This window comes from Pieris rapae, chromosome 17 (assembly GCF_905147795.1).
Source record: "Pieris rapae chromosome 17, ilPieRapa1.1, whole genome shotgun sequence".
NCBI lineage: Eukaryota > Metazoa > Arthropoda > Insecta > Lepidoptera > Pieridae > Pieris > Pieris rapae.
Genome location: NC_059525.1, coordinates 5,207,006 through 5,230,974, shown reverse-complemented (window position 1 = coordinate 5,230,974; position 23,969 = coordinate 5,207,006). Strand labels below are relative to the sequence as shown.

Here is a 23,969-nt window from a genome sequence, read left to right as displayed (position 1 = left end):
TCATGACGTATAGCGCTATCTGACAGTCGTGAAGCGCAAAAATACTATTTATCCTACCAATAAGTAACAAATAGCTTATTTGGAACTTATCCGGACATTGTGAAACAGGCCCTTAATATATGGAATGTTTTTGCTACAATTGTGTTCTGTAGGTTATTAATTCCAACATTTGAATGCTTATTAATAAATTTTACATCTAAGATATTAAAATGTAAAGCTAAAGCCCAGGTTTTAATCTCCAATGGGTATGTATTAGAATATTTGTTTAAGAAAAATTCCTCTTTAAAACCGCAAATAATATTATTATATTATTATTCTGTAAACTGAAAACAAAACCAGTACAGCACCCCATTTCCAAACCCACATTTTATATAAAGCAGCCAGTAACTGCAATATCGTATTAAATTTCATTCAATGAAAATATCCAGTTTATCACTCTGTCACGCTTCACTTGACAGAACATGAATTTATGCACTTACATCGGACAAAATTAAATATAATCAGGTCCATAATTGCAATTGTTTTAAATAATTGCGGAGCACGGGTGCGCAATTAAGTTTTGTTGTTTAAAGGAATTATTTAAATGAAATTGTGTATGTAGATAATTAATTAGGTTTGTTAATGTCCAATTTTCAGTATTTGATCATGAAGTGAATTGTAAAACGTTAGCGTCGGGAAGAGGTTTTTTGTACATTTTTATGCCATTATAATTATATAATGAAATTTCAAATAAAACATTAATCAGTGGCACTACAACCTCTTTAGGTCTTGGCCTCAGATTTCTGAATCATGATCAGTATTTAAATCTAATAGGCAAGTAGGTGATCAGCCTGCAGTACCTGACACACGTCGTCGACTTTTTGGGTCTAAGACATGTCGGTTTCCTCACAATGTTTTCCTTTACCGTTCGAGCAAATGTTAAATGCGCACATAGAAAGAAAGTTCATTGGTGCACAGCCGGGGATCGAACCTACGACCTCAGGTATGTGAGTCGCACGCTGGAGCCACTAGGCCAACACTGCTTCGAAATTTCAGATAGGTAAATATTATTATTTTTTTACGTTTTTCTTAATATTAAGTAAGGAATAAGTACATTTTTATATAACTAGAAGGTATTTATAACAAAACAAAACAGTATTGCAACTTAGTTAATTTAAAAAAATAATGAATTGTGTCTGAAACCGCATTCCCAGTGCTGGCTGCTTTTGAGTGAAATATTTCCCAAATTGATTAAGACAGTTAAAAGATTTTTGAATCCGATAAAATTAGAAGGCTATTATTGTAAATAACAATCCCCATGAACATCTTTTGCGCGTACAATTAGTATCTACGTATCACTCCTTATAACTTACGTTACGTTACGTTACATAATGTTACGATAAAAGGAAAAAAAAGGACAATGCTTCTGGAAACTCACGTGTAATTAAAGCATTTCCACATCCAGAGTCTATCATGCGTGGCTGGTGGTACTAGATGAGCTGGAGACCGAACTTGAGGTGTTCTCTGTCGGTATAAGACGCCACCTCCACACGCGCCACCACCCACGAAAAGTGACACGCCAGCTGATACGAACTCCGGTCCTGGTAGATCTTCGTGTTCTGATGAACTAGAATTTTATGCTTGTATTGAGTAGGTGCTTGGTCTTAAGTGGATAAAAGCAACGGCCGCATATGGTTATGTAGAGGTGTAATTATGTCTATATAGAAATTTCGTAATTCCATTTGTAATTATGTCTACGTATCATTACTTCGTAATTATTTTTGGCACGTGGATCAGGCAGTCGCTCTTAAACTGCCATGTAATACCATCACTGTATTAGTATATATATGTATTATTATAATAAAGACAGTGAAAGCCTATTCCGGTTTTCATTACTGTACCACAAACTCTAAAGTTACAAATTTCTACACTAGCGACCGCTTGCAATCTAGATTTGATCTTAAACTAATGTGCATACATAATTGTGTCTCTACAATATAATTAATTATACTCAGTAATCTATGAAATAAAAATACAAGAAATATTGTACAATGTGTACAATCCTCCCTATTACGATTTGTAAAATGTTTAAACATCATTAAAGTCATCACCATCATTGATGAACAGAGAACGAACGAACGACCTAAAGATTGAAGTGGCACTGATAGGCCTAAACTCAAAATAAATTCTTGCTGCTAACTGCTACAATTAATCATTAGCTTAAATTAGTAAGTACTTCAGATTCAATCTGCAAATTCAGTTTTTATAATTTGCCCTAATTATAAGGTTTAAATTATCTGTATAGCTCCTAATTCCTTGTAATAAACGAATATAATAATAATAAAAACGAATAAAATTTAACAAATTGAGTTTTATAGTACAGCCAAATAATATTTAGTAAAGTACTATTATCAATGTCGGAGTTCAAAGCTCTACGCTGACGTTGATGTAGCACACGTCAGAGTAGCACTTGTAGCACGTAGCATTTAATATTGCTACAATAATGGCTAGAATCTATTTTTATCCCACTTGTATACGTAGAATGAAAGAACAATTTTAATTGTAATATTAGACTTGGAAATATCGTTGGCATATTTTTTGTATTTAAGTTTTGATTTAATGATAATGGAATTTAAGTAAAGCTCGATTTTAAGGACGTTTTCTGTCCAAAATAAAGGTATTTTATATGCGTGTGATTTATGCTAATTAAAAATGCAATGGTTTTAGGTTTAGTAATTTTCGATAGGAAATGATAAATAAATTACTAACATATTTTTTGTTGATAAATACAAAATCAGTATCTATTATATAAACACACAAATTTAAATAGCAAATGCATTATTGGCTTGCCGAACTTCAGAGACAGAAATACAAATGGCGAAATTCACAAACGAATTACAATTTGTAATTAATTACTTTAAATTTATTAATTAAGGTATATCGTAATCATTTGTATCAAAATTATTTTCTTCAGGCAATATATATGTTTTCACTTTGTTTTAAAATTCATTAGCAGTGGAAATTTAAGTAATGCATTTTCTGTTTACCGTATCATTTTAAAATGTATTTCATTTACAATGGAATACAATTGAATTATACAGTTAAACACAAAAATATTAAAAATGTGTGACGTGAATTTAACGACAAGAGTATTTTGTGTTGCAGGTAGTACCACTAAAGTAACATACTGTTAATACCAATTGATTATGACATGTCTATTGAGGCCTGAGCTCTAGTCCTAAACAGTTTAAGGTAGTATTATGCACGAACTAATCAGATTTGTTCCCGATCCTCTACCTGATGATAACTGATGTAAATGGGGAGTTTGAAGCGAGTTTAACTGTTTCTATTTCCATATTTGTATGGGTGAAATGTAATTTGATTGAAACGGTAATTGTAGGACGTAACCTTGTTGTTTGATGTTTGAATGTAATAAATAGTACTTAATGATTATATACATACCTTAGTAAAAAAATAAATAGCTGAAGTACAAAGTACATAGCCATCTGATTTACTTTCTTATAATACTTATCAGAAAGAAAAAAATAGTATTACATTTTTTATATTGTTTAAACATTATTAATAAAATAAGAGGCCTGGAGAGCTAATAAGGCCGTATTATTTTATTGCGGTAATTATTTTAGTTTCCTAATTGTACCGTAATATGTAATAAAGTGTTAAAATGTATGGAAATCATATAGCTACTTACGAAGAATGCCCATCGAATCGAGAATCAGTTGGGGTGCGAGCTCCAATCAAGCACATCATGGAGTCGGGGGGAGCCAAGACTCTTAGCTGGAGACTCGCCCTTGGATACCACCATCGTCTTTCCTCAATTGCCACTGCCACCTGTAGACCATAGTATATGCTATATATTAATATTGCTCAAAAATTCGAAAAGACAATGTAATAAAAATGTCCATAAGGATTTAATAATTTATCCATTAGTGGATTAATCTTCGAATTTAAAAGAATTATGATTGAATAAAAAGTAATGAAATATTAGTTTCATTTAATAAAATAGAAATACTTTGCTTCAACTTGGGGTTGGGTTATGCTTGGCTCCTTGGGTAAAAAGCCTAGCGAACCCCGAGGGCCCATCTTAAGGGCGTGTGATGGGCTGAGGTGTTTTTAGTGGGGGAGGTCTCGCTACCCCTCTGAATAGTAGAGGGATTTGAGTGTAGATCCAGCCCCACAATCCCCGCGTCAAGTTCGATATTCTTGATGCGGGCCTGAATTAGTGCATTTCCTCATTTAAAAAAATACTTGGCTACTTCATTACTTCTTGAAATTCATCCGAGTAGAATAATGTTTAAACTATTTTCGCTATCTAGACCACAACGTCTCAGGTTCTTTAAAATTACATTATAAAGTAATCTAAAAATGTTTGCATTGTGAACGCAATTCTGATTGAATTAATTATTATGAGCACATATAAACAACATTCAACCGAAGCCGAGGTTAGTTGCTAGTTAATTCTAAAGGAATGCATTCTACTGACATTTGTAGAATTTCGATGCAAGTGGACTGGCATTGAATGGGTTTTCCGATACATTGACTAAAACCTTAATTGTTGCCTCTAACCGACAACAAATTGACTCTCATTAGGTCTTTCGTTGATTAAATCTACTATGTGGGGCATTGTATTCAATTTGTTACAATTTTACAAAATGGGGCGTCATATATTTTTAATGTGTTTTATGATATTTTATTTATTTATTTATTAACACTTCGTTACATTCAAAATGGCGGCCTTATCGCTTTCAAGCTATCTATTCCAGGTAACCACTGATCTGATAATCAGGCATCTAACAATAGTCAGGAATGTTTTTTATGAAATCATTTTATTACTTTTGAGAGAGACAAACGCAAGTGGCTCATGGAATAAAATAAAAAATGCATTTGCACATAACACTTACTTATTACATACAGTATTACTCTTTAATATTCTACTTTGTAATATATGTTTTAATCGTTTTGCTTTGTTCCATTCTTTTGTATATAATATGTATTTGTGATGTTGAGTTTCATTTATGCCGAAAAATGTCATCATAAATCATACATGTTTAACTAGGTATAGGTATCAAATAGGAAAAGACTTTCTTTTGTTTTATTTATTTGTATAGTAATATTTAAATTTTACGACAAAAACACAGCTTAGTTAAATTTATTTTCGTGCAGATTCTCGCATTAAAACGCAGTTCGCAAAACTTAATATGAATGAACCCTGTTCATTATAAAATGCAAATTAACGCGCATTTTTATGCATAAACTTATTTACGTTTGAAACACCAAAAATTTAAGGAAATCAAATCCTGCAAAGTTTACTTAAACATTTTTGACTAAAGTACATAAGAGTAGGAGGAAGCGTACATTATTAAGGGGACGATCTGTAGAGGACAAAAGGAATCGGCGAAAAAAACTGATGTATTATAATCATTTCATACTACAGGGAATGAGTGGCCACAGGGCCTCTTAACACCAGATAGAGATCCATATGCAAATAGTCACTTGATCAAGCGTAAGCAATAGCGAGTCACGCCTATCGCAAATACTTAAGACATCTTTGACTGTACATATATACTGTGCAACCCGAGTGATTTTATGTAATCTGATATAACTTTTATAAAGTATTTTGATAAAGGTTTATTCTTTACATTGAATTGAACATTTGTGTCAAGACTAAATTGTGAATGTACTGTTTTGTCAGAGTCAATGTATGCGTAAATCTATTGTATGACTTTTAGAAAGACCCTGCCCTTCACACCCAACAAAGTACAGTCTCAGTGTATCTTTACATTTCACTAGTTTTGTAGAACTGACTAGAGACTAAGACTGTGTCATAATCATCGTCCCTAATGCCACGGGCATTGTTTATCGTAATTGCAAGTATGCGCATATTTTATTTTATACTATTTTTCTACAGATTGCGGACAGAATATTACATAGCATTATTTTGTACATAGTACATAAAGTTCAACGTTATTTTATTGTCAAGACTTTTAAGTATATAAAAAAAGAGTGACGCTACATTATAGTCTGGGTCTCCGATTTATGTACTGGTTTTGTATATAAGAAGGTGAGCAGCCTTCCGTGCCAAGCACAAGTCATTTTAGGTATTCCGGTTTCCTCACGATGATTTGATGATGATGATGATTAATTAAGTAACGTTTAGATGTAAAAGGAAGAGACTGGCTGCCCACAACACAGGGAATCCTAGTGTGGGGGCCAGTGCACTCTACTTTATAGAAACATTAATGTATTTTGTGTCTAATAATGTTATTTCTTTCTTTCTTCTTTATTTCTTTCGCAGTAGGACATAGCCAAAAAGTCCATTGGTGCACAAATGACCACAAAGGACCGAGTGGCTTCAGCAAGCGGTACGCTCGATAGATTTTAATATGTACATTAAAAAAACATAGCTTATTGACTATCGTCGTGCTTTAAAACAAAATCCACATAAGGTATAAAACAACATCAACACGGAGGTGTTTTTAAAACCCAAATAGTATATAAATAAATTCATAAAAATGAATCCTATCAGCATAACACATTTAAACGAACTACGAATAGGGAAAATGCAGTTATCGTGCATAGTATGAAATCGGGATAACGTCAAATCTTAATCCTGGCTAGATAAATCGCTGTCACGCGCATCGTCAGCTTACGGCCGAGTTCTGTATTCAAAAAATGAATCGATCATGATTTTGCCAAATGATAATTTGTCAACTACGCGTTCTACTGAAACCGACTCCCCAATATAGATACGCATCAGTCGACAGTCAATTTTATTATATTATTCTAGGTTATCTTAGTATTTCCTTGACTGATATTGATGTATACTTGTACATATATTATATATGTCAGAGAATGCTGAGAATATCAGGAAATATTATAGTCAAGTTAATTGACTTTTCATTATTTTTGGTTGCTTTGGTTAATATATAACCTTCTATTACTTTTAAGCTGATTCTTATTAAAATGATAATTTATTTGGATTCGATTTCTTTGTTATATAATTGTTTCAAATTAAGGAATCATTATTTAACGAATAAAAGTATAAATTTTGTTACGAGCAATCAGAGCAGCGTCAATGCTTCGAGTGGGATGGATCATAACTTTGGAGTTCAAGAAAGTATTAGAGTATTTTTTGGAGCATTGTGGCGATGAGATTTTGGACCGAGTTGGGTCTATGTGATTTGTCTGATGGATTGTCTTTTCTCATTATAATATATATTCTAAAGAAACCAGTATACTTTAGACCCAAAAAGTAAATGGCGTAGTTGGATCGCACACGAAAGAATAACAGGCAAATATAACAAAAATACTGACATCATCGACTTTAACATTCAATGATATGCTTAATTAATATTTTGTTGGTCATGTGAAATAAATGTAAAAAGCAAAATTATGTATGACAACGTCAAAAACTGAGACAATGCCAAACCTCAAAGTCAACAGTACACTAATTAAGGCTGGTAAACGTTCAATTTCACGCTGGGTGCCTCCCGACGTTATAATTGGTATAAATATTAAACGGGCCTGTGTAACTTGTGGTAGCTTGGTGTCATTATTGTTATTCGCTAAGGGAATGTTGTTTTAGAGGTAGTGTTTCAAATATTGTTTACTTTGTTCCCTTTTGATGAACTAAATACTGAGTTGTTGTGTAATGAAGTCATATTACCAGAGTTACGTTAAATGGAACGTAGAATTGAAAAACCACCTTTCGCGACCCAAAATTTCTATCGTTCGTATATACGTTTTGTATGTATATCTAGAAGTGTTGACCTAGTGGCTTCAGCGTGCGACTCTCATCCCTGAGATCGTAGGTTTAATCCACGGCTGTGCACCAATTGACTTTCTATCCAGATGCGCATTTAAAATTCGCTAGATTGGTGAAGAAAAATACCGTGAGGAAACCGGCTTGCCTAAGATCTAAAATGTTGAGGGCGTTCAGGCACAGAAAGATGATCACCCACTTAGAAATTTGATTACCAAATAATCATGAAACAGATACAGAAATCTGAGGTTCAGACCTAAATAGGTTGTAGCGCCATTGATTTATTATTATTTTGTATATACGTTTTATCATCATAATAAATGGTTCAAAATGACTATAATTTTAGTGTAATATAGAAAAAAAACATAGGAACAACATTAACCAAGTAAATTGCAGTTCCCATAATAAAAATTAATGTTCCTAAATCTCAGGTTCATCTGTTAACGAATAAAGCGAACTGCGGAAAAACTTTTATAGTTTTCCATCAGGATAGTATAAATGGCTTTATTTAAAAGTTCGGAAGCTTTATTTATCTAGGGATAGTTCTGCCACTTTAATCAAAGGCGGTAAAGGAGTAAAAGTTTATATTTAGTTAATGCAGTTGGTGATGCTCCTTATTTTTCGAATTTGATTTATTTAAATTGGTCTTCGTTCATTACCAGAGTAAAAAATCGGTGGGTTATATTTCAACGTTTATAACCAATGGCTCTAGGCCTCAGATTTCTGCATATGTTTTGTAATCATTTGTTTTTTATAAAAGACACGCCGGTTTCTCCACTATGTGGTTCGTCACGATATGAAAGTGTGTTAAATTCCAACACCGAAAAGTGCACCGCCAGGGTCGTACGTAACAACATCAGGGACTTGGTAGTACAACCAGTAAGCTAACACTAATCTACTATCTACTACTGTGTAGTCCAAAATGCGTAGACTATGGTTTCCCGATGTCATATCCATTTATTTGATTCATCGCAATATGCTGCAACTTCACTTTCACTGTAAGTTCTCATTACGAAGTTAAACATGAACCAGTTCGCTACATATTATTATCTATCCTTGTTATGTATGATAATATAATGGAGAGATGTAAAATATATTTACTTTTATGCTCCAATTTCATGAGGTACACTGACGAGGCAAAATTTTCTAAAATATAACATTGCGATCCCATTAATCTCAATATTTCCGATCAATTTCCTCCGATGACATTAAATGCTTTCAAACTCAAAACGAGCAAAAATAATAAGTCGATAATCCCTCGATAAGACCATACTTTTCTCGAAAGGTCCAATATTTTTTAGGCCCATATTTTTAGATATTTTGCCGCGATAAATGATTAACTAACAAACACTTTCCACTTTAAAATATTTATTATATAAAATTATTGAGGCTGATCATCTACTTGCCTATTAGATTTAAAAATGATCATGAAACCGATTCAGAAATCTGAGGCCAGGACCTAAAGAGGTTGTAGCGGCACTGATTTATTTATTTTATTCAATTCAACGTGTATTTTTGGCTAAATTTAAATACATAATAAAAAAATAAAAAATTGTGTTTGATGCCCTTTAGTATTAACGACATGCGATTTAAAATAATATAACAAATTAGCACCTCTTTATGCAGAAGCTTCACATGAAAACTGGCCACATCACTGACTGGTTCGCCGCTTTCTGTTACGTAGTAGACGAGTAGAGAGCTAACTGGCGCCATGTCAGCTGTCACGGGGAATCTAAAAAACAATTGCAAACGTATATATCAATAGATATTTAGATAGAAAACACTGACAAACAAATTGTCATTAACGAGTACTAACAAAAAACAGATGTCAGTAAATAATGTACACACAAAATGATTCGATGGATTGTAAACCCTCAACTGAATTTTCGATTTTCAATTTCCCCGAATTCAAAGGTACTGCGTAATTAAATCGAGCAGACTCATTCAGGGCCTATTAATGACCACTCGTTATATTTTAATAACTTCCACGAATCAAATAAAACCTTTTTCGTAACTCAATAAAACATTAATAGACTAAAATTTTAAACATTTGAATTTAGAATAATAGAAAATGATGCTGACAATTATTTTGAATACAAAAAAGCCTTTGAAATTAATAGACACTGTTGGTTATGTGTTTTCGAAATACAAAATAAAAATTTTGTAATTCAAAATGTTTTGTCGCAAACAATACATATTTATATCTACTTAGAGGCGAAATATAGATTGTATACAGGTTCAAATTAAATTATGAAAATTAGGACAACGAGGTATTACGTCTAAAAAGATTTTGTTTGAAGTATTTTAATAAAAGTAAGCGTGGGTATGGAGGTTATGAAAGAACAATGTATCTCTATCTAAAATGTAGGGCGCAAGATATGAATAAAACAAGGTTTTGTTAGCTCCACTGTTTTCATAAACGGAAGATGAAATTTTTGGGTTAAACCTTTATATATTCTTTTTTGTGTATTTTTAAAAGTATTTGAAGAGAAAAACAAAGTGTACATTTACAGTATAATAGATATTGGAATTGGGATTTCATAGAAAAAAATTTAGATAAAAGCTTCGATAAATTGAGTATAGGAACCATTCACTACAGGTTACGTTTATAAAAGATTAAATTTTAGAAATATATCTTAGATTAAGATAAACATTAAAATGTAATTTTTAATAAAGTGAATATTTTAACTAAAATTAATGGTTTTATATATTATTTTGTAAAACAATTTGCAATTAAAGGAACTTACAATACGTTGCGCGTGTTGTGCTGATTAATAAATAAAAATGATATAAATATAATTTTAAACCATTTGATAGATATCAGTCATCCATTGAGGTAGCTCCAACTTTGCCCATTACAAAGCCAAAATGTTTCCTTAACTTATATTACTTTTAAAGCAATAGTTAAATTGCTTTGTAATGGGACGAAAACTGTTCAATGGATTAAATCCAGGTGAGGATTAAATGAAAATTTAATAATACAAAGTATTTAAATCTTTTAACCCAAATCTAGACGTGATAAATTTATACATCTTCTTAGAAGACATTAAAAAACAAGTAACATAAACATCAGAAAGATAGAACGTCAATTGTATTAAATTGAAAGAGTAATATACAGAATAATAGATAAAATAGAATAGATAATAGAATAGAAAGCCATAAAGTGTACAAAGGATCTCTAGGATAGTTTTATTAGAATTAAACTGTTTAGGTTTAACAATTACAACTTTAAGAAAAACAGAGAACTAACGTGCGTACATTTATTTATTGTTTACGAAACTGATCAAAAACAGAATGCAATCGTAATTACTATAGTTTATTTGATTTATAATCAGAAATGTTTCGTTTATTACGAGTATAATGCAAATTAATGTGTTATAGTCAATGACATAAAATATAAATACACTTGTTTTTCATAATTAAAAACTCTTAAACTATTATTGAAAGAGGAATTTTGTAAATATAATAAGTTATATGTAATGTACTTATTTTATCACATAAATTAACACGCACGTGTTTTATTCAATTAAAACCTTCAAATAATTCTCAACTATGATTCCTTAACATATTATGGTCCTTCGAACCGGAAATATCAACCAGCGATCTATGCATACATAGTGTGACCCATCTTAGGTGGGTATTTTCGATAGGTAAGGACGCTAAACAACATAACTTCTAAGAACTTAAATTGGCTTTTGTGTCTGTCTGTTAATGTTTTGAAACCCGCATATATATATTGACAAACACTGGCGCTAAGACGATTGTTGCATTTGGCCTTTAACTTACTGCCTTTTTTAAATCTTTTCTCTTGCCAAGTAGGTGATCAGTTGATAGAATCAATAGACTTTAGTCAGTACTGATTAATATTTACACGATGAAGATCTAACTCCATGCGTTCAGTGTAAGATACGTTCGTATCTTCGCGAATTATATCTTCACCGTGTTAATATTAATCAGTACTGACAAAAGTATATTGATTCGAACTTACGAGTTCAGTATTGATAATCGCACGCCATTAAAAGGCTTAACATTTTCATTGACATACGTTTTAATTAACCGAGTATTAATCTGTAATTCACATTGTGTAACAACTAAATACCAGTTAAATATTTCTCATATACACCATAATCCTACATTCATTAAACTATGAATAAAAACATGAAACCAATATGGCGGTCGGTACTGAACAATATTATGGCAGTTTTGATGAATAGCCCCCGAGGGTCATAGCTTACTTGATTGCATGGGTCTGTTCATGTTACCAAAATTTATTTCTGCAATATTACGCCTTATATAAAACGTTTTTGAATATATGCGTAATAGATTATATTTTGTTACTGTCAAAAACGAAAAAACTATAAAAGAACTTTGGTTTTGAGAAAATATTTACTCTTGAGGATAAAATACTTAAGAACATTTTGCAACTTTTGTCTTATGGTCGTTTTTGTTACTTCTTAGTTCTGATAGGTAAGGCGACACGTTGGCGCCTATATTTTACACGTTGCATATTAGATATACTTTTAATTTTAATTTGTTATAAATTCAACGTTACAAGGGAGTGACCTCTTAAATTTGTTAAATAAAACTTTTTCTTTTAAATTTTGTACACGTTGCGATCAACAGATGGATTACTACTTCAGTAAGAACGGTTAATGAGTTATCTTTTAATGAATTATACTATTAATAAGGGAAAAATATTGACTAAAGTAACTTTATATAGTTTAAGTAATATATTATAATTTACAATTTACATTATACATCGTAACATTTATAAGGTCACTATCAGTAAAAGATTCGGCACACAGTTTGATTTATTTTGATTATTAGTTACATTACGATGTTCTTGTTAAATTGTGCTGTTTACAATATTCACTTCAATAAAGTTATCTTTTTAACAATCGCAATTAATACAGCTGACAACTGTCTTAAGCATGTATTATGCAATAATAAACAGCAATGTACCTATTTGTTTATTCAAGATTCCCACATTATACATAATACTATGTCTACGGTATATTATGTACAAGGTCTTTTATCTAAAATATATGATAATTTTGGTAAACAAAATTGTTACAAAAAAAAATGCAATAAAAATATACCAGCAATTTTTGAAAGACCTAAAAAAACGTTTACATAAACACATTAGTAACGCATTCAGTTCCACAACGAGATAAACAAAGTACATACAAAAACACTATGCAAAATAGGTTTATTTTCTCAGCAGACAAAAAGAGATGCACAAATAAAACTTTTCAGCAAAGCAATTAATGAAGCAAACTGCAGAAAGCTGAATAATTAGTTTCGCATTTCATACTTTTAAATTTCAGCTAAGGTAAAATAAAATATCGTTGCTGTACAAAACATCTTTAACATTAGATTTATTTAAATTAGGTTTAAATTTGGGACTTTTTGTTTATTGTATGTATTTGTATTTGTTTTGTAATTCTGTTACATGATGAATGTGAAAGATTATATATTATCATAGCGAACCCGATAGAAGTCCTGTACGCACGTCTTAAATACAATAAAATTATGTTATTGTAAATTTCGGATCTCGATCGACTTGAATAGTGGTAAGATTATGACAACTCAACTTCGACGACGAGAATATAATTATCAGTGTATAAATAATTAAACTGTTTTAAATTATATTTTGACCCTTGTATGCTTGGCAACTTGGCTGATTAAGCAGTTTTTGTAATTTATTCATCTTGTATACCTGTAAAAAAGGATTTTTTAACAAGAAATGTATACGCCTGCTCTTATGTTTTAAAAATCTCTGTTAAGTATCCGTCTGCACTCTCATTTTCTTTTATTTTGTCCTTTAATATAAATTATCGTTTCCATATGAGGCTTAATATGCAACAGCATGATTTTTCAATATATTTCTTTTGTCTATGGTTTATAAAATGTATAGAGTACGAGTATAATAGAAAATGTAAATATTTTAAATATATTTATTCAACTGTATAACGACGTAGAAATATAAGTAAATTGTCGTCAAATAAAATAAGTTAAAAGTTTAAAACTTGGATTTTACTTTGTTTATATAGCCACAAAGGATACGACATTCAGACAAAGAAAGATGCGTCGGAAAATTGGAACGATTCCAGAGTCCAGGACGTAATTTTTCAAGCAAAATGAACTACGGAGTATAAACTTCTAATGCCATTCAAAGATAACTGAGAATTGCGAGAAACTCGAAACAAATATAAAACTAAATGGAAAGCACGAAGTATGCCAAGATGTTTTAAACTAGTGAAGACTTTTTTCAAGATAATGATTATTGTATTTTTAAATGCAAATGAGAAAATTCTCGATTAAGATAATCACCGTTCTACTTTTAACAGTCTTAATTACAATTAAAAATGTATATATTTTTTAAGCAAATGCCCTACTGCAGTTTTAATCTATATTACTTTTACAATAAATATATTTATTCTGTACGAACGTAATGGAAAAACAATAAGTTTATGAATAGTTTATTAATAAAAGTTTTTAGGTTAAAGTCTCCAAATGCAAATATCCCGTATGTTAAACACAAATTTATTGAATTTGATTGAATTTTGAGGCGTCGTAAATACATAATTTGTTTATTAATAAAATAATAATCATAAATGTAAAGCTTGGCTTATGGCTACATGGATAAGAAAAATGAAAATCTAATGTATGAAATTCTCGCGTCACGTCGCGTGTTTGTAATTAAATTCCTCAAAATGGCTCGACCGATTTACGTGAAATTTTGTGTGCATATCGATTAGGTCTGCGAATCGTACAACATGTATTTTTCATCCAAATTTCAAATCTTAAGGGTGGTCCACCCAAAAATTTTTGTTTTTGTTTTTATTACGATAGCATACTCAAAAAAAATACAAAAACACAATATATTCACCCGACTATGATCAACACCTATTTTGTATTTGTTAATTAAAACTTATGAATTGAACTATATATAAAAACCTCATTTATATAGAAAAATATACGCCATTTATATATTTTACTCTATCAAACATGTATTTTTTGAAAAACCTAAAATTTTTCACTCCGAAACCGAAACGTCTCTTGGATAGCATAGCAAAATGTTCCATGTTGGTATGTACTAAAAAGGTACGCAAACCACATTAAGGAGAAACGACGTTTGCGGGGGTAGCTATTTCAATATAAAAACATTTATGTCAGTTGTTAAAACATATTAACAAAAAGAAATTTAAGATTGGAACGATAGGTACACTATGGGTTTCTACTATGAAAATACTCGTTAATACGAACAAAATTTCCATATAACCAGTACCATAGAAACGAGCACCTCAATTTTTCACGAGGCGCTTAATTACTCGTTATTTATAGCCGCTTTTTATATCGTATAAAGCTAATTATCGAACGCTGTAAAATAAAGTGCTTTATGTCCTTCGTTTTCCGTCCCTTTTCTTGCTTTTAGGGTAATTTATAGTGTAATCAAGCGTTTGAAATACATTAAAATCGTAATTACGTTACAGCGTTCTTTTTAAATCAAATGGAAGTATTTTTGTTGTTTTTATTTTTAACGGAATTGTAATAAACGCGGACGTTTTTATTTTAAGATAATTTATTTATTTATTTATTTATTCGCACTTCGTTGCTAGAAAGAAACACAAATAACACAATACATAAAAATTACAAGGGATGCAACGGGCGCCTTATCGCTAACAAGCGATCTCTTCCAGGCAATCCTTGTAAGAAAAGAAATCAATAAATAAAAATGATGAGTGCAAGAAGTGCATAACCAGAAGTTATATAAAAACAAAATATATTTATATTAATCTATAGAACCTTAATCTAGAGAAAATAAAAATATTTATAACTAACTAAAACTAAAAAGCTAATCTTAAAGATTCAAGAATAGCAAATAGTGAATTACATATACAAAAAGAAGAGGAGATACAAGAAGATAATATTTTATTCATTGAATTTTTCTCTATGAATCGTGGACTTTTTTAATCTGGAGATTAATTCGTAATTGGTGACAATATATGCAAATTTTGCATAATATTATCACCAATTACATAATATAGCATAAATTCACTTTTAATGTTGGTAGGGTTATTGCTAATTTATTATTTGTCATACTTCCTATATACTATTAAAGTCGGTTTCATTTTTTGCGTCGGTGAGGTCGCACTTAGCGCGTAAGGCAAATAACATAAGTCATATATATATTTTATTTAAACTTTGTCAAGGCGAAAAAGCGTATAAAAAAAAATCCACCTTCATTGTACATTATTAAGTATGTATGTGACAGTTTAAGATTTATAAAGATATGAAGAGGTTATGTTCTTACACGACAACAGATCGATTCAGTACCCACTAAGGAAAACCTCTTGTATTCTCAATTATTACTTACGTATAGTTGAATCGGCAAAGATCGCTATGGTTCCGTGTGGGTGCTGGTACCGCCGCCCAGTGCACAGCACGACCTCCACTTGTAACAGCCGCTAGCAGGCGCTGCCGACAACCACACGAGGACCAAACACTGGCACTCGCTACTCCTCCAGCCTGTTCATTGTTTTTTTTAAGTAGTAGATATTAATAAATTTGTGTTTTGTATAATAATATGTGTTAAGTAGCTATTGGATTACTTATTATTAAATAAATAAATAAATAAATAAGTAAGTGACAAGAGTTTTGGTTATTTAACAAGGCTATATATAAAGTACCTATAACAGGGTAAACTCTTCAAACAAGTGAGCTCAAATAAATGAAATATTATAATACAACAAAATTTAATCAGCCTTTTTCTATGTAAACACAAATTTTAAAATTGAGATTAAATTTATTATTTAGTTTCATACAGTATATTATACTTAATGCATTTATAAACACAAGTTGGATATTTTCTGTTTATTTTCTTGTTATTTATAGCATAATATTGTCAATATTTACATTTTACATTAAAGGCATACAAAAAGAAGTTGGCAAATGAAATTTAGATTAGGTAAGGTAAATATGAAACATATCTATGATAAATTTAATCTACGGTGTCAGGACTATTACTTAAGTATTGAATTGCATTGTCAGCAAGTTCGTTGTAAATTTTACGGGATTACAAAAATATATTTTTGATGTAAATTAAATAGCTTATATAAAATAATTATTATAATTTTTTTGTTGAAAAATATTTTGTTTAAAGTAAAATATCTTATAGATTATACGTACGTAGCGTGGCGCTAAACAAAAATATAATAAAAAATTGCTAAAAAAGCTTTGCCATTTTAAAAAAGTAAAAACAATAATAGGGTTGAAAATAATTGTCACCAGAGTCCTACCGGTGTTCATATGCCCTCATAGAAGTGTATTGCTTCATAGAAAAATGCCGAAGAAAGAGGCAAATACTTAAAAAAGTACTTTTCTACTTGCAAAATATATATACGGTACCCTCCAGTTAATAGTCTTATATTTTATTAAAACGACATTAATATTATTCACTTGTATCAAGGCGGCATAGTTCATAAACTAATAACTTACTTGTAATGGAGTTGGTAAGTTTTCCACAAGCAGATAACACTTAGACGTTGAATTCCAGCGACGAATCCGTTCTCGCGCTAGAACGTAGTGAGATTCTATTTCCTTTCCTTCCACCGCTACTAACTCGGCCTGTCAACAAATACACATTTAATTCTAATAGAAACATAGTTTGTATTTTCGGAATTACATAGTATTTTAGTATAGTTAAATATTTATTTATAAATTTTTCTTATTTCCTATTTTTACAGTAACAAGACTAATACAATAGAAGATTTGTAATTGGCCCACGATGTTAAGAAATACACATATAAATAGATGTATGTATGATATATGATATATATATATACCACACATACATACATACATATATCTATTTCATACATGAATCTTCTGAATAGATAAATAAATATATTTCTAACGCCCAGGTTCTATGGAGAAAATAGTAGACATAGTTGCTACGAGTGAATTAATAAACGCTACATTTTACGTTACGTTTAGTTCAGTGGTAACGTAGATATCTGATAGTGGTTTTAGGTTTAAGAACAAAGAAAATCTGAACGTATAAAAGTTCTCGAAACGACACAGCTACTAAATAACTATTTTAATATCGATGAAAACCATTTACAGATAGATTTCATAAAAATAACATGTTTATTGAGATATTCGGCATTTATTCGTACACCCTTTCAGCTTATACCTCATAAATATCGAAGCCCTGAGCCGCCTGCTTCTGACTGATATGTAGTTTTATTACATTCGATTTTATTTTTATCGAATTTTCGTTTTCCGAATTCATTTCAATTTTCCTTTGAGTATCCTTTGAGTACTTGAGTAATAAGCTTATCTATTAATTGAATTTTTTATGAGTTTTTTAATATTTTATATACAAGCGGCTAACGAAATAAAATAAAGAAGAATATTCTGGATAATATAAAAATGATATCATATAGCTGATATTAATTTTAATTGAAAATAGTCCGTAATAATTGTGCACACTGGTGGGAAGTTTCTGTTTACAGATAACAATAAATTAACAAAGATTTCATTAATTTTTCAAAAATAAAATAATAGATTCTGCCTCCTTAGTTTATTATCTGTTATTTAAACAAATATAGATTATTTACAATTGTCTTAAACTATATAGTAATAATATAAATAATTAAGAATGATTAAATAGAAAATTTACACAAATTTTAAAAGTATGGTCCTTGTGGCAGTGTACCATTACGCTGTCTACATTTCCCCGCTGTTTTGCGACATTAATTAGTTGAGCGAGGAAAGTCCTGGTGATGATGCTATTAGAGTATTGAAGACACCAGCTCTGGGGTCATCAGTACTCTACCAGGCGCCTACTTAAATCTGAATTATGCATCTGTGCACTTGAACCCCATGGCCCAAGCAAACAAATCATAATTGAAGGCAAGACTATATTTGAGTCGTTTATTATCAGTATATAATCAGCTAATCCGTGGTCGTAACTTTATTTAACATTAAACGCGTTATAAAATAATATCACTATATATTAATGAAATTATATTGAAATATAGCACTATCATATCTTTGAAAACTTTATCAGCTAAAACTGTGGTACATTTCCTCTTAAAGTTAAATGTAATTTGTGACATGCAAAAACTTATCTCGCTCGTTAGTGAATTGCATACGTTAATTATTCGTTAGGTATTTGGTATCTTAATTTAATGTTCTTTTAAAATATCATGTATTCACCAATTATTAATTAATTAGTATACTAACTTGTGAATGTAATGTTATTATTAGCTTGTATCTAGGTTTAGTAATTTTAATAAACAGTTTTTCAATTTCAAATTACCATGTCTTATAGTGGCAGGCTGTTATAAGATATCACAAAGATCATAATAAATTTGTATTCCTTTACTATATAAATAAACTGCCAGTGTATCTTGTCAAAGTCAAATTCCACCGATTTTATTTATTACAAAAATACATACATTACTATTATTATACATTTTGTAGAATGGTATCAAAAATATCTGATTTGGGAAGACTTTACAAATACCGTGAAAGATCCATGAGACTTCCAACTGGCGTCTTTGTTACAATTGATTTAACAATTGCCAGCAACTATTTTTAATACACGTATTTAAATCAAAATGCGGTATAAACTAGTGTATTATATTGACGATACAAAGCTTTTCAATGTAAGCATTTCTCTATACATTCGAAACATCAAAGTGACGATATCCTTTGTCTTAATCCCGATACGAATCGGGATCGTGTCAAATTCACCGGAAGTAACATCAAAAGGAATCTCTGTAAGGAAAATTGCTCAGTGGTCAGTCAGAGGATTGTTTTGTTTTGGATTGTTTTTTATTCATGTGTGCGATTGGAAAATATCATACACGAATATATTTTTTATACATAGACCGTGAGTTATTAAGATATTCTCCTTTATTTAGCTTTTATTTATTTATTTATTAATACTATTACTGATTATGTAGGAGTCACTTGTATCCCAAGTCAGTTTTCAATGTTTAGTTTTTATTTAATACTTATTATCTAATAAAACTGTATTTGAAACAGTTTCCATGACGGTATCCAGGGGTGGTATCTACTTAACTCCAGGCAAGGGCCCCAGTCCCTACTAAAAACAATACGCGATATTTATTGGTAAAAAAATATCTAAGATTAAAAAAAAAATGTTGGAATCCCTGAGATCAATACTCATGTGCGATGCGCGACTATCAAACGGAACGGGGTATTCCCCGTCGGTAGTTTTCAGTTGGTATACTTTTTCGCGTATACGTCTATTACAGGGAGCTTACCAGTAATAGGCCCGAAAGCCCAACAAATTCACGATCCGCTCATGGCTGTAGCGATAACATAGTTAAACCTTTTGCACCTGTTCGATCTTGAAAATAATACAAGCCCTTTAAACCGTATAAGCTCATAATCAAAAATAATAATCCAAATGGGTCATACAAATGTCGATTTGAGTTTTGGATGTCGGTTTCGACGACGTATGCCTTAACAGTAGAAGCAAGTATTAATTGCATGTGCGCAATTAAAGAAATATGCAACGCCCTTATTCGAGCACAAAACCTCTAAGGGACTAGACCAATACTGCTAAAGGCTGATAATCTACTTGTAAGAAATCAAGTTAAGTACTTCAAACCACATAACTTGTATTATATTAATTGAAAGATCGTGATGATAAATCAATTAGTTTGAAGATACAATATTAACTACATTTAACTTCCTAGCCATTTTCTTCGCACATTAGTGAAACTTTAGCAAAGTTCGGCCCCGAAGCCATTATGAAAATACTTACAGCTCATTGATTTTCCATTGTTTTTCCGCTTCCTTCTATAAAACGCTTATCGTAACGCCTGGTCGTATATATAACGTCTCCATTTGGCAGAGGCAACGAGGGCATAAAATAATAAGAACAACACTTTTCGTAGACAATGTTGCGTAAACATTATGCAAGATACAGAAACGATATTTATATAGCTAACAACTTAATAGAGAAATAATAGGTTATAGTCATTGTTCGGTGTTCTGATCGTTGATCGTGATCTGTAAAGCTAAGTGTTAAATAGTTTTTCTAGAACTTTCCATCAAATTGGTTTAGTACGAAAAACGTCTACTATAGATAAATAAACCAATTAAACTCCATACAATTGAATTAATTTAGTCTTTCATAAAGACTTTTAAGAAAATGTATTTGATTTTCAAAAAATAAACTCAAAATATATAGATTTTTTTGTGACATTGGAGTATTGTAGCAAGAACTTAACTGTCAAAACATATCATATAATAGTTGTATTTGACCTCTCTTCTTACTAGTTCACAAAAGTTTAAAAACATCAGGATCTAAAGCCATACAAATTCGTACCTAAATTAATAACGAGTTCAAAGTTTTGCCACACGTTCGCTTCATTAGTCAAAGTTTATAAAACTGAGCACTGCTTCCGTGAGCCAACTAAAATTGTTGCGAAGTTTTCATTCAACTAACAATTCTTGTGGTCTCTATTATGCATAACTACTGCTGCTAATTTATAATTAACTTCGCAACTGTTGTTTGTTCACGTCTATAAAAATTTTACTGGCTGGTTAGGTAACTATAGTTGTAACAAACTAATATTTTTCCCATAATATTATGAAATGAACTCGACCCACAACGATTTTAGAAAATTCACTTAATTGAGTATTACAAATACAGATATATAGTACACATTAAGTTATAGAAATCAATAAGGTCCTCTTTTATATCGAAAATGAAGTTTTATTTGAAAAAGTAACCAAAAGCAAGAGACTTTCGCGAAAATAATCTACATATATCTGTTTACGAGTATTACTCATTACTGATATAGGCCCTAAGAGTTACAACCCCGAATATATTTAAAGGTCAGCAAAAACCTTTCAAATTAGTTTTTTTAATTATCTGTTTATATGATTTATCTTTGTACATTTGCCATATATTGTTTATAATTATCATAAAAACTTTTAGTAAGACCTTAACACAGAGAAATACCACCTTATGAAGAATTCGAAGATGTAAAACATATGCTTCTCTCTCGCTTCTTAGTACATCCAAAAACACCGTGACACGAGATTTAAACATAATATAATAATAGATTATATACCTGCTGGCCCTTTATTTCACTTAAATTCGTATATAAAGCAGTGTTATTCATCCCGTCCGCCAAAACCAATTCGAACTATCGTTTGAACTCTAGCGTACGTAAAAGTTGAAAACTTTATATGTGGGCTCGTAATAAAACAAAGTTATTGTAGTTTTACGAGGGAAATCTGCGTTTTATTCTATATCGATGCTCCCGGATGTTGGTTTTATTATATTATACTTTTCAATTGTCATGAAAGTCCACACTTCTGGCGACGGAGGATTTGCGTAAATGTGTTAAGTTATGATGTTGCTAACTTGTTTATTACAACATAAGGCTAAGAGATGTTTTATTATTTAAAATATGTCTCGATGGTTAATAGTTGCTTGTAAAATGTATATATTTGGTGTGAAATTTTATATTTTATGAAGCTTTTACTAGGAATTGAGCACTAATGTGCCTTTAATGTGGATATCCGAGGTTTGTTTTGGGAAACAAATGAACGAATCAGGATTTTGCGGGGACTGAAAGGAATTAACAGTTATCTTTTTATAAAAAAAATGGGTCGGGTATCAGAGGTACAAATATCACACATCAATCGATTCAAAAATGTGAGGCCAAGAACTAAAGAGGTTGTAGCGCCACTGATTTTTTTTTAAAGCAAAAGTGTAAGTACTTTTTTTTACAAAATAACGTCAACTAAACACAAAGCTGATATTTTAAAGCAAATAGAAATTTCTTTTCAAAAGACTATTTCGAACAAGATTGTCTCTATAACGGCGATCGTAATCAAGCAAAGTTTATATAAGGCGAGAAAAGGTAAAAAGTTATTTCAAGATTGCAGCCATTCGGCTGGTCCTGAGCCAAGAAAGGTGGTACTGCGGAACCTGAATTCATTTTCTTTATTAAATTTGTTAACATAACAAAGAACTCTTTTTAGATTTTATACGTTACAAATTATATTATAGTAAGAAGAGTTGACATTTACAGTATTCATTTCAGGTCACGAATACATATACAATAATATTTTGTATAGTCTAATATTTGCATGCTTTCATATTAACGCCAACGATCATGATAATTAGACTAGCATGGAGAGTCGTTATTTTTGATTATTTTACAGTCATTAGTAATTCCCATACTAGCAGTATCTAGGATGAATATAAGTAAATATCATTGTTGGTGTACAGAGGTTTCAGAAGGTAGGATTGTAAGAGATAGACGGAATCCTGTAAGTTTATTTATGTATCACCACATTATCTTAATTATGAATATCTCATAACATATTCCAATTGATACGCCTTCAACAGGAGTAACCAAGATATTTTGATTAGTTTTAAACATAATTCAATCAATAAATTGTGCTCTAAAACAGCCTACAGTACCTTTGAAACTAAACCAATAAATATATATTTATTCTAGCATGAAACCAGTCAGACAGAACCTTTTAGGTTTATTCACGTCCAAAGCTAGAACAGCAATGCAAATACTTGCATTTAATACTTAGTTTTAGCGAATTCCAATTTTGAGGTGAACGTAAATCCGATGATGATTGAAACTGAATGGCTTTGTTTCTGATCATTACTCATAGTTTAAAAATTCATATACACGAATGTTTGTTTGATTCACAATTTATATTTAACGCGTTGATTTTTTTTATTATTTATTTCATTGCCTATTATTATATTATATTACTACTGAGTGTTATTACATAGAAACAAAATTTATTTTCGTTGTATGAATGCAATCTTATAATTTGATGTATCGTAAGGAAGAAACTCGCGTTCTCAAAATAATTATAAATATTCTTGGTTTTTACACGCCATCTTTTTGATAATTTATTTATATCCAAGTAGGATATTAATGTCTGACACAAGTCGATATTTGGGTTCATACCAGTTTCCTCACGGAGTTTATCTTCACCGTAGTAGCAAGTGTTGATTAATCAGAACTGAACAGAACAGAATCAATACCTTAGTAATTGTTGTTTAATACGAACGCAAGAACTGAGAGTTTGGGGTTTATGATTAAGTCACTAGGCTAACATTGATCTTTCTTTCAATAGTTTTTGTGATAGCTTTGTAGCAGTGTAGGCGCGTAGGTTT

General features: G+C 30.8%; 1 protein-coding gene across 1 annotated transcript in view; it reads right to left on the bottom strand.

Moving 5' to 3' along the window:
* Window positions 1–23,969, bottom strand: part of LOC110995679 (C3 and PZP-like alpha-2-macroglobulin domain-containing protein 8) — a 147,325-nt gene that overhangs the window by 21,026 nt on the left and 102,330 nt on the right. The window contains exons 8-12 of the mRNA XM_045631886.1: window positions 17,261–17,389; window positions 16,140–16,291; window positions 9,374–9,491; window positions 3,689–3,828; window positions 1,418–1,606 (exon numbers count right to left, since the gene is read on the bottom strand). Of these exons, the coding sequence (XP_045487842.1) occupies window positions 1,418–1,606; window positions 3,689–3,828; window positions 9,374–9,491; window positions 16,140–16,291; window positions 17,261–17,389 (728 nt within the window). The remainder of the gene's footprint in view (window positions 1–1,417; window positions 1,607–3,688; window positions 3,829–9,373; window positions 9,492–16,139; window positions 16,292–17,260; window positions 17,390–23,969) is intronic.